General features: G+C 39.6%; 1 protein-coding gene across 2 annotated transcripts in view; it reads left to right on the top strand.

Annotated features, from left to right (window-relative positions):
* Nucleotides 1–12,825, top strand: part of STPG4 (sperm-tail PG-rich repeat containing 4) — a 66,100-nt gene that overhangs the window by 22,367 nt on the left and 30,908 nt on the right. For both annotated transcript variants that reach the window (XM_071208805.1, XM_004447342.2), the window contains exons 4-5: nt 7,087–7,151; nt 7,374–7,428. In XM_071208805.1, coding sequence (XP_071064906.1) covers nt 7,087–7,151; nt 7,374–7,428 — 120 coding nt within the window. The remainder of the gene's footprint in view (nt 1–7,086; nt 7,152–7,373; nt 7,429–12,825) is intronic.

Raw genomic sequence — 12,825 nt, 5'->3', positions numbered from 1 at the left:
AACCCCTGAGATGGCTCCCTTGTCTGTTTGCTTGTTGTTTTTGCTTGTTGTCTTCTCACTGTTATTTTGCTTATTGTCTGCTCAATGTCTGTTTTTTGTTTTGTTTTGTTTTGTTTTGTTTTTTCTTTAGGAGCCACCAGGAACTGAACCTGGGAAATTCCATGTGGGAAACAGGCACTCAATTGCTTGAGCCACATCTGCTCCCTCTTCTTTTTTTTTTATTTTTTATTTTATTTTATTTTCTCCACCCCCCAACTCCGCCCAGTTGTCTGCTCTCTGTGTCCATTCGCTGTGTGTTCTTCTGTGTCCGCTTTCATTTTTGTCAGCAGCACCAGGAATCTGTGTCTCTTTTTTGTGTCCTCTTGCTGCATCAGCTCTCCGTGTGTGTGGTGCCACTTCTGGGCAGACTGCACTTTTTTCACGCAGAGCGGCTCTCCTTATAGGGCACACTTCTTGCGCATGGGGCTCTCCTATGTGGGGGACACCCCTGAGTGTGGCTCTCCTTGCACCATCAGCACTGCACATGGGCCAGCTCGCTACATGGGTCAGGAGGCCCTGGGTTTGAACCCTGGACCTCCCATGTGGTAAATGGATGCTCTATCAGTTGAGCCAAATCCTTTTCCCCCTCTTCTTTTTTAATATTGGTATTTAAGGCTATAAATTTCCCCTCTCAGGACTGCCTTTGCTGTATCCGTAAGTTTTGGTAAGTTGTTTGTCTCAATATATTTACTAATTTCACTTACAATTTCTTATTTGACCCAATGATCATTTAAGAGTGTGTTGTTCAGCCTGCACACACTTATGAATTTACCTCTTTCACATCTATTATTGATTTCTTATTTCATTCCATTATGATCTGAGAAGGTTCTTTGTATAATTTCAGTCTTTTTTCTATTTATTGAAACTTATACTGTGACCAAATATGTGGTCTATACTGAAAAAAGATCCATGAGCACTTTAGAAAAATGTATAACCCACTGAGTTTGAGTGCAACATTCTATATATGTGTGTTAGGTCTAGTGTATCATTTTGTTCTAGTTCTCTGTTTCCTTGATCATCTTATGTTTAGTTGTTATATATAATGATGTGAATGTTGTGTTGAAGTGTCTGTTATTGTAGAGATGTCTATTTCTCCCTTCACTTTTGCCAGTTTGCCTCATGTATTTTGGGGCACCCTGGTTAGGTGCATAGTTATTTATGACTGTTATTTCCTCCTAGGGATTGTCCCTTTTATTAATATATAATGGCCTTCTGTATCTCTTATAACTTTTTTGCATGTAAAGTCTGTTTTGTCCTATATTAGTACATCTACTCCTGCTCCTTTTTTGGTTACTGTTTGTGTGGAGTATCTTTCTCCAGCCATTCACTTTCAGCTGGTTTGTATCCCTGGGTCTAAGTTGAGTCTCTTATGTCTACAGGAGCATATTGGTGGTTAATGCTTTTTTATCCATTCTGTCAGCCTATATCTTTTTTTTTTTTTAAGATTTATTTATTCCCCTCCTTGTTGTTTGTGGTCACTGTCTGCTCTCTGAGTCCTTTTGCTGTATGGTCTCTGTGTTTGCTTGTCTTCTCTTAAGGAGGCACTAGGAACCGAACCTGGGACTTCCCATGAGGAAGAGAGGTGCTCAATCACCTGAGCCACCTCAGCTCCCTGGTTTGTTGTATCTCTCATTGTCTTTCCTCTTTGTGTCTCTTTTGTTGCATCATCTTGTTGTGTCAGTTCTCTGCACCTGCCCACCATACCAGCTCACCTTCTCCAGGAGGCACCAGGAACCAAACCCAGGACCTCCCATGTGGTAAGCAGAAGCCCAATCACTTGAGTCACATCCACTTCCCCAGCCTATATCTTTTGATTGGGGAGTTTAATTCATTCACATTCAGTAATATTGTTGTAAATGCATTATTTACTTCCACCATTTTATTCTTTGGTTTTCATATGTCATGTCTTATTTCCATCTGTCTTTTTACTCTTTGGTTATTCTTTCTGCTTTTCTTTCTTCTATACTCTTCTCCAAGCCTCTCTCTCCTGTCTTTTTCTTTCAGGTACTAAGGTTTCCTTCAATATTTCCTGCAAAGGTGGATTCTTTTTTACAAACTCTCTTAGTTTCTGCTTCTTTGCAAATATTTTAAATTCACCTTCATATTTGAAGGACAATTTATCTGGATAAAGAGTTCTCAGATGGCAGTTTTTCTCTTTCAGTATCCTAATTGTATCATACCACTATCTTCTCACCTCCATAGTTTCTGATGAGAAATCTGCACTAAGTCTTTCTGGGTGTCTCTTATATATGATGGTTTGCTTCTCTCTTGCTGCTCTCAGAATTTTCTCTTTATCTTTGACATTTGACATTCTGGTGTCTTGGAGTAGGTCTATTCGGATTTATTCTGATTGGGGTATGCTCTGCATCTTGGACATGTAAGTTTATTTTCTTGTGAGAGTTGGAGAATTTTCAGCTATTATTTCCTCAGATACTCTTTCTGTACCTTTTCTCTTCTCCTTCTGGAACTCCCATGACTCATATGGTATTGTGTTTTGTGTTATCATTTAATTTCCTGAGCCCCTGCTCATTTTTTCCCCAATCTTTTCTCTCTTCAATTTCAACTGTTCTGTCTTTAGTATCACTTATTCTTTCATCTGTCATTTTGAGTCTGCTGTTGTATGCCCATAATTTTTTTGTTTTTGTTTTTGAGGTACAGGGGGCCAGGGATTGAATCTGGGACCTCATATGTGGGAAGCTGGTGCTTGACCACTGAGCCACATCAGCTTCCCTGAGTTGGTTTCTTCATCTGTTTTGCTTGTTGTTCATTTTTTTTTTTGAGGAGGCACCAGAAAACAAACCCAGGACCTCCCATGTGGGAGGCAGGAGCTCAACTGCTTGAGCCACATCAAGCAGTTGTGCTCCTCTAATGTGTTTTTGATCTCACCTATCATGTCTTTCATCCCTCTATAATGAGCTCTATTACTTTTCTTTTCTCTTTTTTTTAAGATTTATTTATTATTTATTGTATTTCTCTCTCCCTTTCACCCCCCCCCCAATTGTCTGTTCTCTGTCTGCTTCTGTTGTTGTCAGTGGCACGGGAATCTGTGTTTCTTTTTGTTGTGTCATCTTGCTGTGTCAGCTCTCCGTGTGTGCGGTGCCATTCCTGGGCAGGCTGTATTTTCTTTCGCGCTGGGCAGCTCTCCTTACAGGGCACACTCCTTGCGCGTGGGGCTTCCCCACGCGGGGACACCCCTGCATGGCAGGGCACTCCTTGCGTGCATCAGCACTGCACATGGGCCAGCTCCACACGGGTCAAGGAGGCCCAGGGTTTGAACCATGAACCTCCGATGTGGTAGACGGACGCCCTAACCACTGGGCCAACTCCGCTTCCCATATTACTTTTCTATTCAGGTTTTCAAATTCTTCTTTGTGCTCATTCAATGTCTTCTTCATGTCATTTGTATCTTTAGTCATATTTTCTTTCAAGTCATTAATTTGAATTTGGAAATTTGTGTTCATCTCATTGATTAGTTGTCCCAAACCCTGCATATCTTGAGGCTTTGATATATTCCTTTTCTTGGGCCGTGTCTTCCATTTTTTTAGTGTGGTTCATAAATTTTTCCTGATGTCTAGACATCTGATTAGGATGGTGAGTTTATTTAGATGCTCAATTTCTCTCTCTTTTGTGAGACTTTAGTGGTGGGAGGCTCTGTGTTACTGATGTTCTTTGAGTCTTCATTCAACCTCTTCTTGATCTTTATGATTGTCCCTGTTGGTTGCTCAAAACTGGGCTTGGACCCAGTAATGGGTTGCAGACCTGCTTCCTTGGGCCTTGGGAAGGGAAGCTGTAAATGCTAGAAAAAGACTGTCTTACTTATTTATTTTTAATTTCCTCACATACACTTCCTTGGTCTGCCAGCAGTAAGCTCTCTTAGGCAGCCCTCTCAGTTCAATGCCAGGTCAAAGTGTGTTTGCTGCAACATGGACCAGATCAGTGTGATAGAGGTTCTTGCCTGGAGGCTAAGAACCTTGTATTTCAAACCTTCTCAGAGGCAATTCTCCAGCCTTTACTGGCAGCACGCTCCCTTTTCCCAGGTAGGAAATAATTCCACTCCCCTCTGTGTCCTCAACAACCAGTCCCCGTCAGTAGAGGGGAAGATTGAGAGGGTCAGATCTCTTCAGTCCATGGCAAACAATAGCACATTCCCTCCTGGCCTGGTAGGGCTCGTGGGACACAGCAGACCAAATCTGTGGGCCAAAAGCTACGTTAGCCTTAGGCTATGTCCATCTCTCTCCCCTTTCCTGGGGAGGTGGATCTCTGGCCCCACTTTGCCTGTAGCTGCTGGCCCTGAGGCTTGAGAATTCAAGTGTAGGGGAGGGTGCTGGCAGGGGCAGATGCCACTTTTAACTCACAGTTTTGCCATTCCAATTCTTTTCCTTTGTCTCTCTCTCTTCTGGGTGGTGTCCAGCCTTCCCCTGGTGTCCTAAACCCTAGAAGATTTTTTTCCAGGCCGTTTCTGCCTGTCCTCTAGCTATTTTTTTGGGAGAGAAGAGAGTCCCATGTCTTTCTAGTTGCTGTCTTTCCTGACGTCCCTAGAAGATATATATATTTTTTGAGGCTGAACTTTTTGAAGAACAACTGCAAAGCAATGAGGTGACTGTTACATACATTTATTAATATATCAAGAGTGTGGCAAATGAACGTAAAGTTTGAAAGTTAAATTCAGAGAATTTATTAGGGACTAGGACTCATTTGTAGTTCTCAGTTCCTTCAAAGTTTTTGCAAATTAAAGGGTAGAGTAAAATTAAGAACAATATAATTGTTATCACTAGGCATGCTTCTTTTTTGAAAAAAATCCCATGTTGTCTATTTCTCAGACCATGAAGAAGCCTATGCAGTGAACCAGTGATGCTTCCATATCATGCAGGAGACATTACTTCTCAGAAAGAATATACATGTAATGAAATTTCTACCAATAGTACCTGAAAACATAGCTCCTGCCATTCACCTTATGATTATTCTGATAGAGCTTCTAAAGGAGCAAAAACATCTGCTTCCCTTTGTACCCACCTATCTATGGGCCTGGGTTCTCAAAATATTGTCATACCAACAACACAAAGGAGGACCTATTAAGTAGGGTTGACTGTTCTCACATCAGTCCAATTTCTGATATTGATGGTCTTGGTGCAAAATAATTGAATGAAGTATCCACTCTAAAATCATCCTGTTTTTATGACTCAAGAATATTGGAAGAGTCTGAGTGCCAAATCAGCATGTATTGAAACATTAATTAACTAGAATCTCGTATTTTTATGGGCACATTGTTCGCTGAGATTCACTGAGCCTTACAAATGAAGAACTGAGAAACACATGTAGGATATTAGAAAAAAAAAGTGCAATTATAAATACATTTTGCAAATACATAACTAAAACCAAGGAAAACGGAGCCACCTGGATAGTCTGCAGCAAGTTTAGCAATGTGCAGAGAGATAATCTCCTATGTAAGGCAGCTGACTGTTCAAGACTTTATGGAAAAAGTGTCTGACAAATATAGATGTTATGGGTAACCAATATTCCTTCCCAGGCTAATGTTGTCTAAGAGTTTTTCCATTAGCACTCACTATAGAAATCTATGTGGATTGCTGAGTATAGATGAATAAACAGCTGCTTTAAGGTTTTGTGTTTTTTTCTTCTTCCTTTTCAGTTCCCTTTCTTCTCTCACCACCTGCTTGTGTGTGTGTGCTCATGAGTAAGTTAGTGCAAGTGAGAGAGAGAGGGAGAGATACATAGAGAAGGGAGCATAAACCATATATGTACTGTTTAAAGAAAACAGAAGACAAACATGCATGTAACCAATCATCCAAGTCAAGAAATAGAACTTTGATGACCCTGCAGAAGGTCCTTGCTTAAAATATGTTTCTTTGATTCTATAGTATGATACAATAATACCAGTGTTTCTTGGTATTTATTATGTTAATTGAGGAATTAACAAGGCACAGGTGCATCAGGACAATGTGGGTATTTCATCATAAAATTTTAATTTACTGTTATCACTTTATCCACAAAAAGCTGCCTCTGAAATAAAAATTGTATATTAATATGTGAAAGACAGCTGCAGGGTGAAACATAATAGCTGAACTGCCATGTGGCAGATAATGCCAGGATAGGGATACCTTGCTTTCATTAAAAGCATTTAAATATCTGATTTAAATATAATAGAGGATGGGGGGCAGGGAATTGTTCATAGGGGGACAGATTCTTCCTAGAATTTTATACTGTAACTCCTTCCTACAGGCTCCTTCACATAGAAAGCTCTGGAAGTCCGGCCAGTCCTCTCCCTGCTTCTCCTTCTCGTTTCTCTCCCTTGCTTCCTTCACATATCAGACTTTCCAGCCATACTAATTCCTGACACTCCCTTGTTTCTTGTACTCTAGATGCAAATCAATAGACCAAAACAAGGGGATTCCAGATAGTTCTGCAAGACAGAGCTCTCAAGTTCAGCAATGCACAGAGAGTCAGTCTCTTACATAGGTTCTTCCTTTTTGGAATACCCTCCCTCAGTTTTCTGAAAAAAGTCCTATCATCCTTAAAAGCTCTGTTGAAATCTCACCAACTCGATTAACTTTAGATCACTGAGTTGGATTTAATCTCCCCCATCTCCCAAATTTCTGATCTTTTGGCCCTGATCACAGTGTTTTATATTAGAATTAGTTATGTATGCATCTTCTCACTCCTGCTGGTTAGGGACCATATCTTTACCATTGCCTTCCCTCCCACAGCTGGCACTGTGTTTTACCCACAGAACATGCTCAGAAAATGGTGGTCAAACTGGTTTGTCAAATCTAGTACCTTTAAAATATGATCAATTGTACAGGATTTTTCTATGCTGCATCTCAGGCACATAGTCATAAAATTCATTATGATAATGAATATATGTTGAATGTTTGGAAGTTCCACCCTTGAAAATGTTTCTTTTTCCACTGTTAAAATAGAAAATAAATTATATAATGTGGTATGGTCATAAAACAAAGGACTATGATGACATAATAAAATAAGTTTAAGATCTATATTTTTGTTTCTGGTGTCCTTGTCCATTCTGTACAGTCAGTTCAGCTTTCACCAGGGCAATATGAGATACTTCCTGCACCAGTTCCCAAGCACGCTTCCAGGTAAGTATATACTCACTAATTAAGTTACTTTTAATAATTTTACTCGTCTTTCTAGTTACATTCTTAACAATCAATACTAATGACTTTTAAACCTCATTTATTCTCTTCATATCCAGATTAGCATTTTGAATATTTAATGAAAGATAGGAAATAATGTTAATAAAGGTCCTCACTTTTAAAAATAGATTTAGAAAGTCATATATTCTCTTTTTTCAAATATAGGGGCTTCGTATTTCGTTCTACAGTTCAAAGATTCCCAACAGGTTGCTTCACCCCTGTAAGTATGCTGACAGTTAACTTATAATGAATTTGATGTTTAAGAACATGCAATGTTCCTTTTTGATATATCAAGATTAACATTTTTGCATATCATAGTAAATAAGCAATGGATGATTAATTCTTAAAGTATATCTGAAGTTATACTAGAGATTTCAGTGTTAGTCACCAGTCTGTGGCAAGTTATAGAAAAAACCATCTAGCTCCTTTACTTATTTTCAGATCTTGATTCGAGAATCACCTTCTCAGATTTTTCCCAGTCACTTCATCAGAATTTCCTGTTTCCCGTCCCCAGTGTATTTTTTCTCTATAGCACACATCACTGTGTGATATACTACATTTTAAAAATATATGCATATCTTGTTTTTATCTACCCTATGTGAGAATGTAAGCTTTCTGAAAGCAGAGATTTTTGTTTGTCTCTGTTCTATATGCCTAGTACCTGGAAAACTAACTGGCATATATAGTATTTGTTGAATTAATTAAAACATCAGAGATATTCAGTAGGTCTTTATATTAATAACAAAAAGGAAGAGTATTTCTAGTTTCTTTCCTTTCAAAAATGTGAAAATGCTTTTCTGTTTCTAAAAATTTCGTTATGTGTACATGAATTATGATAAAAATGAACTCCTTTAGATGAGTAATCAATATGATATCAAAAAATAAATGAGTAATTATATAAACAATTTGAAAGAATGAGAAAATATAAAATTATCTTGGAGTGGTTCGATGGGCTATAGTTTTTATTTGTAATTAGAAACTCAAAAAAAAAAAAAAGAAAGAAAAAAGACTAAACAGCAAGCATTATTTGAAAGAGGAATTGAGATAATTGACCTGAAAGACTTGAGAAAACTGAGCTCAGAAACAGAAACTAGAATGGATGAGATTTTTATATTTGATAAAAATGGTGTGGTGGCTCGAATTTTGTACCCTGGGGGGAGGGGACGGAGGACATGTCCTTAATCTTAATCCTATGCCTGTGGGTGTGAGCCCATTGTAAACAGGATCTCTTGAAGATGTTATTTTAATTAAGGTGTGGCCCAGCTGAATGAGGTGGGGTCTTAATCTGGATTACTGGAGTCCCTTATAAGCAGAAGAAATTCAGAAATAGTGAGAGAAAGCCAAAGTAGGAGCCAAAAGTCAATGGAACCCAGAAGAGAAAGGAGAGGACATTGCCATGTGACAGAAAAGCCAAGAATCCCAAAGATTCCTGGCCAGCCTGAATGCCACCATCTCGGGAGGAAGCAAGCTCTCTAGCCTCCGAAACCATGAGACAATAAATTCCTGTTGTGTTAAGCCAACCTGTTGAATGGTATTTGTCATAGCCTGATAACTAAGACAGATGGTATGATGAATCAGTTGAGCAAGACAGGAATATTTTGTGCTGGACAATTGATTAAATAACTTGGAAAAATTAAATAAGATTCTTACTTTATACCACACATTAAAATAAATTCCATATTGATTAAAGAATTAAATATTTTGTTTGAAATCATAAAACCAGGAGAAAATATATGAACATACATCTAATTGTAGGATAAGGCAGACTTTCTGAGCATAATTGAAATGAAAGAAATCACAAATGATAAAATGTATTAGATTTGATTATATAACATTAATTTTTTTTCTTTTGTATCTCAGAAAAACTAAACAAAGCTAATAAGCAAATGCAAAGTAGGAAAAGTATTTGCAACATACCAGGCAGAAAAAGGGTGGATGGCCTTATCTATAAAAATCTCTTTAAAATCTGTAGGAAAATACATGAATAGAAATATAAAACAGGGAAACGGACTTGGCCCAGTGGTTAGGGCGTCCGCCTACCACATGGGAGGGCCACGGTTCAAACCCCGGGCCTCCTTGACCCGTGTGGAGCTGGCCCATGCGCAGCGCTGATGCGCGCAAGGAGTGCCCTGCCATGCAGGGGTGTCCCCCGTGTAGGGGAGCCCCACGCGCAAGGAGTGCACCCGTAAGGAGAGCCGTCCAGCTCGAAAGAAAGTGCAGCCTGCCCAGGAATGGCGCCGCCCACACTTCCCGCAACAGAAGTGGACAAAGAAACAAGACGCAGCAAATAGACACAGAGAACAGACAAGGGGGGGGGGGGGGGGAGGGGATTAAATAAATAAATAAATCTAAAAAAAAAAAGAAAGAAATATAAAACAGGTAAAGGCCATGAATGGACAGTTCATAAAACAAGAAATTCAGATATCCAATCAGTAACATTTAAGTGTGAGAAACTGAAAGGCTGATTGAAAGCTCTCTGTATGTGGGTAGTGTGGTAGCTGGTGTGGGGTACATAGTGGCTCCCAAAGATATGTCCATGCCTTAATCACTGGAATCTGTGAATATCACCTTATATGGCAAAGACTATGCAGAGGTGATTTAAGTATTTTGAGAGGGGAAATTATCGTGGATTTTGAGAATGGGCACTAAATGTAATCACAAATGTCCTTTTAAGAGGAAGGCGGAGGGTAGTTTTACACACAGTCTCTTTAGAAGAGAAGAAAGCACTGTAACCATGGAGGCAGAGACTGAAGTGTTGCAGCCACAAGCAAAGGCGTGCCAGCAGCCACCAGAAGCTGGAAGACGCAAGGAAGGATACTTTCCTAGAGCCTCCACAGGGAGCGTGGCCCTGCTGACACCTTGATTTCAGCCCAATGACATGGATTTCAGTCTGGCCTCAAGAACTGCAAAAGAATTTCTGTGGCTTTTAAACCACCAAATTTATGATAATTTGTTAAAGCAGCAGCCACAGGAAATGAATACAGGAAGGGATTATCTCCAGGTGGATTTTATTGTGGATTGATGGAACGAGGAGCCTGCTTTTCCCTTGGGCAGCTCACAAATATTAATTTTGTAGGTATTTCCCCTAAGACCTGTCAGTTTCTCCAGAAATGACGCCTCAGCCTCCTCCCTGGGGCATAAACTGGTTGTCAGCGTTCTGGGAGTTGAGTGGGGGAGCCTCTTCACTTCATTCCTGTTTTCAGTAAAGGCCCTTGTTCTCATAGTGCCTCAGCCTCTTGAGTCTGGATCTCTGGTGCAGGTTCCCTAGAAAACAACCCCCAGTCTCCTATAGGGATGGGGGAAGGGTAGTTAACCGACTGCTGGAGGTAGACTGGGGAAGGACCCTAGGCAATAATTTCTACCCAGTCCTGCTTTCAGCACCACTCCTCACCCCCACTTGTAGGTTCCAGACGCTTAAAATTCCTGAGCTTTTCTTGGGATCTAAGGAGCAAATCAGCCTGCTTTTCTTTGGCAACCCCCCTCCAAGATTTAAGCTTCAGTTTTCTCCTTCCTGCTAAGTCAGTTACCATTCTTCCAAACTGCTTCATATCTCCCAAAAATACGTTATCATCTCTTATTAGCTTTTTAAAAATTAATTATTTTATTTCTCTCCCATTCCCCTCACACACCGTTGTCTGCTCTCTGTGTCCATTCACTGTGTGTTCTTCTGTGTCCACTTGCGTTCTTGTCAACAGCGTGGGAATCTGTGTCTCTTTTTGTTGTGTCATCTTGCTGCATCAGCTCTCCATGGGTGCGGCACCACTCCTGGGCAGGTTGCGCTTTTTTTGCACAGGACGGCTCTCCTTATGGGGTGCACTCCTTGCATGTGGGGCTCCGCTATGTGGGGGACACTCCCTTGTGGCAGGGCACTCCTTGTGCGCATCAGCACTGTGCATGGGCCAGCTCACCATATAGATCAAGAGGCTCTGGATTTGAACCCTGGACCTCCTATGTGGTAGGCGGACTCTCTATCAGTTGAGCCAAATCTGCTTCCCTCTTGTTAACTTTTATCTACTCTCTCAGCTGTGTGTGTGTGTGAGTGTGTGCGTGTGTGTATAAAGGGTTATACATTTTTTATTTGAGAGGGAAGGAACAGAGATAAATGCATGTGTTAAGTTGGCTTTGTCAGTAAACAGTCAAAACAATGTTTTTTAAAAATCCACTGGCTGACATTTTATTTGTTTGGGAATAAACACTTTAAATGAATGCCTCATTAACAATAATCTGTTTACTACTAGTAAAGACCAACTTAATAAAAAATAATTTGCTTTTATTGAAGGTAGATTTCCTGAAGTACATGTAGCTCAATAACCTACTCAGATTTCACCTTCAGAAGCAGGTGCTTACATGTCTTTTTAGGTTGAGGTGGAAGGCCTTGTCCAATTGTGCATATCGAAGGCATCCTTTTGCACATTTTACAGTGCATGTAGAGAAATATTGAATGAGATAGAGTGCAGTGTTAACTAATGTCTAACTCATCCATCCCACTCTCTGAGACTCTGTTAATTTTTCTTTATTCTTTTTTTCTTTTTGTTTCTCAGACTGGATAATCTCAATGGACTTAATCTTCAAGTTCACTGATTCTTTTTTCTGCCTGCTCATATTAGCTGTTGAGCTCCTCTAGTATAGTTTTCATTTTAGTTACTATACTTTTTACCTCTAAAATTTCTATTTGGTGACTTTTTATAATTATTTCTCTTTATTGATATCTATTTGGTGAGACATTTTTCTCATTTTTTTTTAGTTCTTTAGACATGGTTTCTTTTAGTTCTTTGAACATATTTAAAATAGCTATTTTAAAGTCTTCAGTAAATCCAGTAGTTGGGTTTCCTATTGATTGCATCCCCCTCCCCCAGTATGGGCCATACTTTCTTTGCATATATTTTCTTTTTTTTTTTTAACATTTAAAATATATAATGTGGCAATTCTGGAAATCAGATTCTCTTTCCTCACCAGGATTTGTTGTTGTTATTGTTTATTTATTTAGTGACTTTTATAAAATAATTCTCTAAAGACTGTATTCTTTGTCATGTATGGCCCCTGAAATCTCTGCTTAGTGTTCAGCTAATTTTTGGACAGAGATTTCCTAAAACACCAGTGTATTTGTTTTCTACGGCTGTCATAAAGAATAATCACAAACTGGGTGGCTTAAAATGACGGAAATGTATTATCTCACAGTTCTGGAGGCTGGAAGTCTGAAATCAAGGCTTCTGTAAGGATGGTTCCTTCTGCAGGCGCTGAGGGAGACTTTGTTCCACTCCTCTCTCCTAGCTTCTTGTGGTTACTAGCAGTCTTTGCAGTTCCTTGGTTTGTAGATATGTCATGCCAATCTTTGCCTCCACCATCACATGGCTTTCTCCATTTGAGTCTGTGTGTTCATATGGCCTTCTTAAAGGGACGGTAATTGGATTTAGGACCCACCAAATCCAGTATGACCTCATTTAACTACTTACAAGTTCAAAGACCCTGTTTCCAAATAAGGTCACATTCACAGGTACCAGAGGTTAGGACTTCAACATGTATTTCTGGGAACACATTTCAACCCGTAACAATCTGACTCAAAAAACAATAAAACAAAACAAAAAGAAACTGTCCCAGTCTTTTCCAAGGGGCTCTG

This window comes from Dasypus novemcinctus, chromosome 17, assembly GCF_030445035.2.
Source record: "Dasypus novemcinctus isolate mDasNov1 chromosome 17, mDasNov1.1.hap2, whole genome shotgun sequence".
In the NCBI taxonomy this organism is placed as follows: Eukaryota; Metazoa; Chordata; class Mammalia; order Cingulata; family Dasypodidae; genus Dasypus; species Dasypus novemcinctus.
Note: the sequence above shows the minus strand (reverse complement) of the source record. Positions and strands in the feature narration are given on the sequence as shown.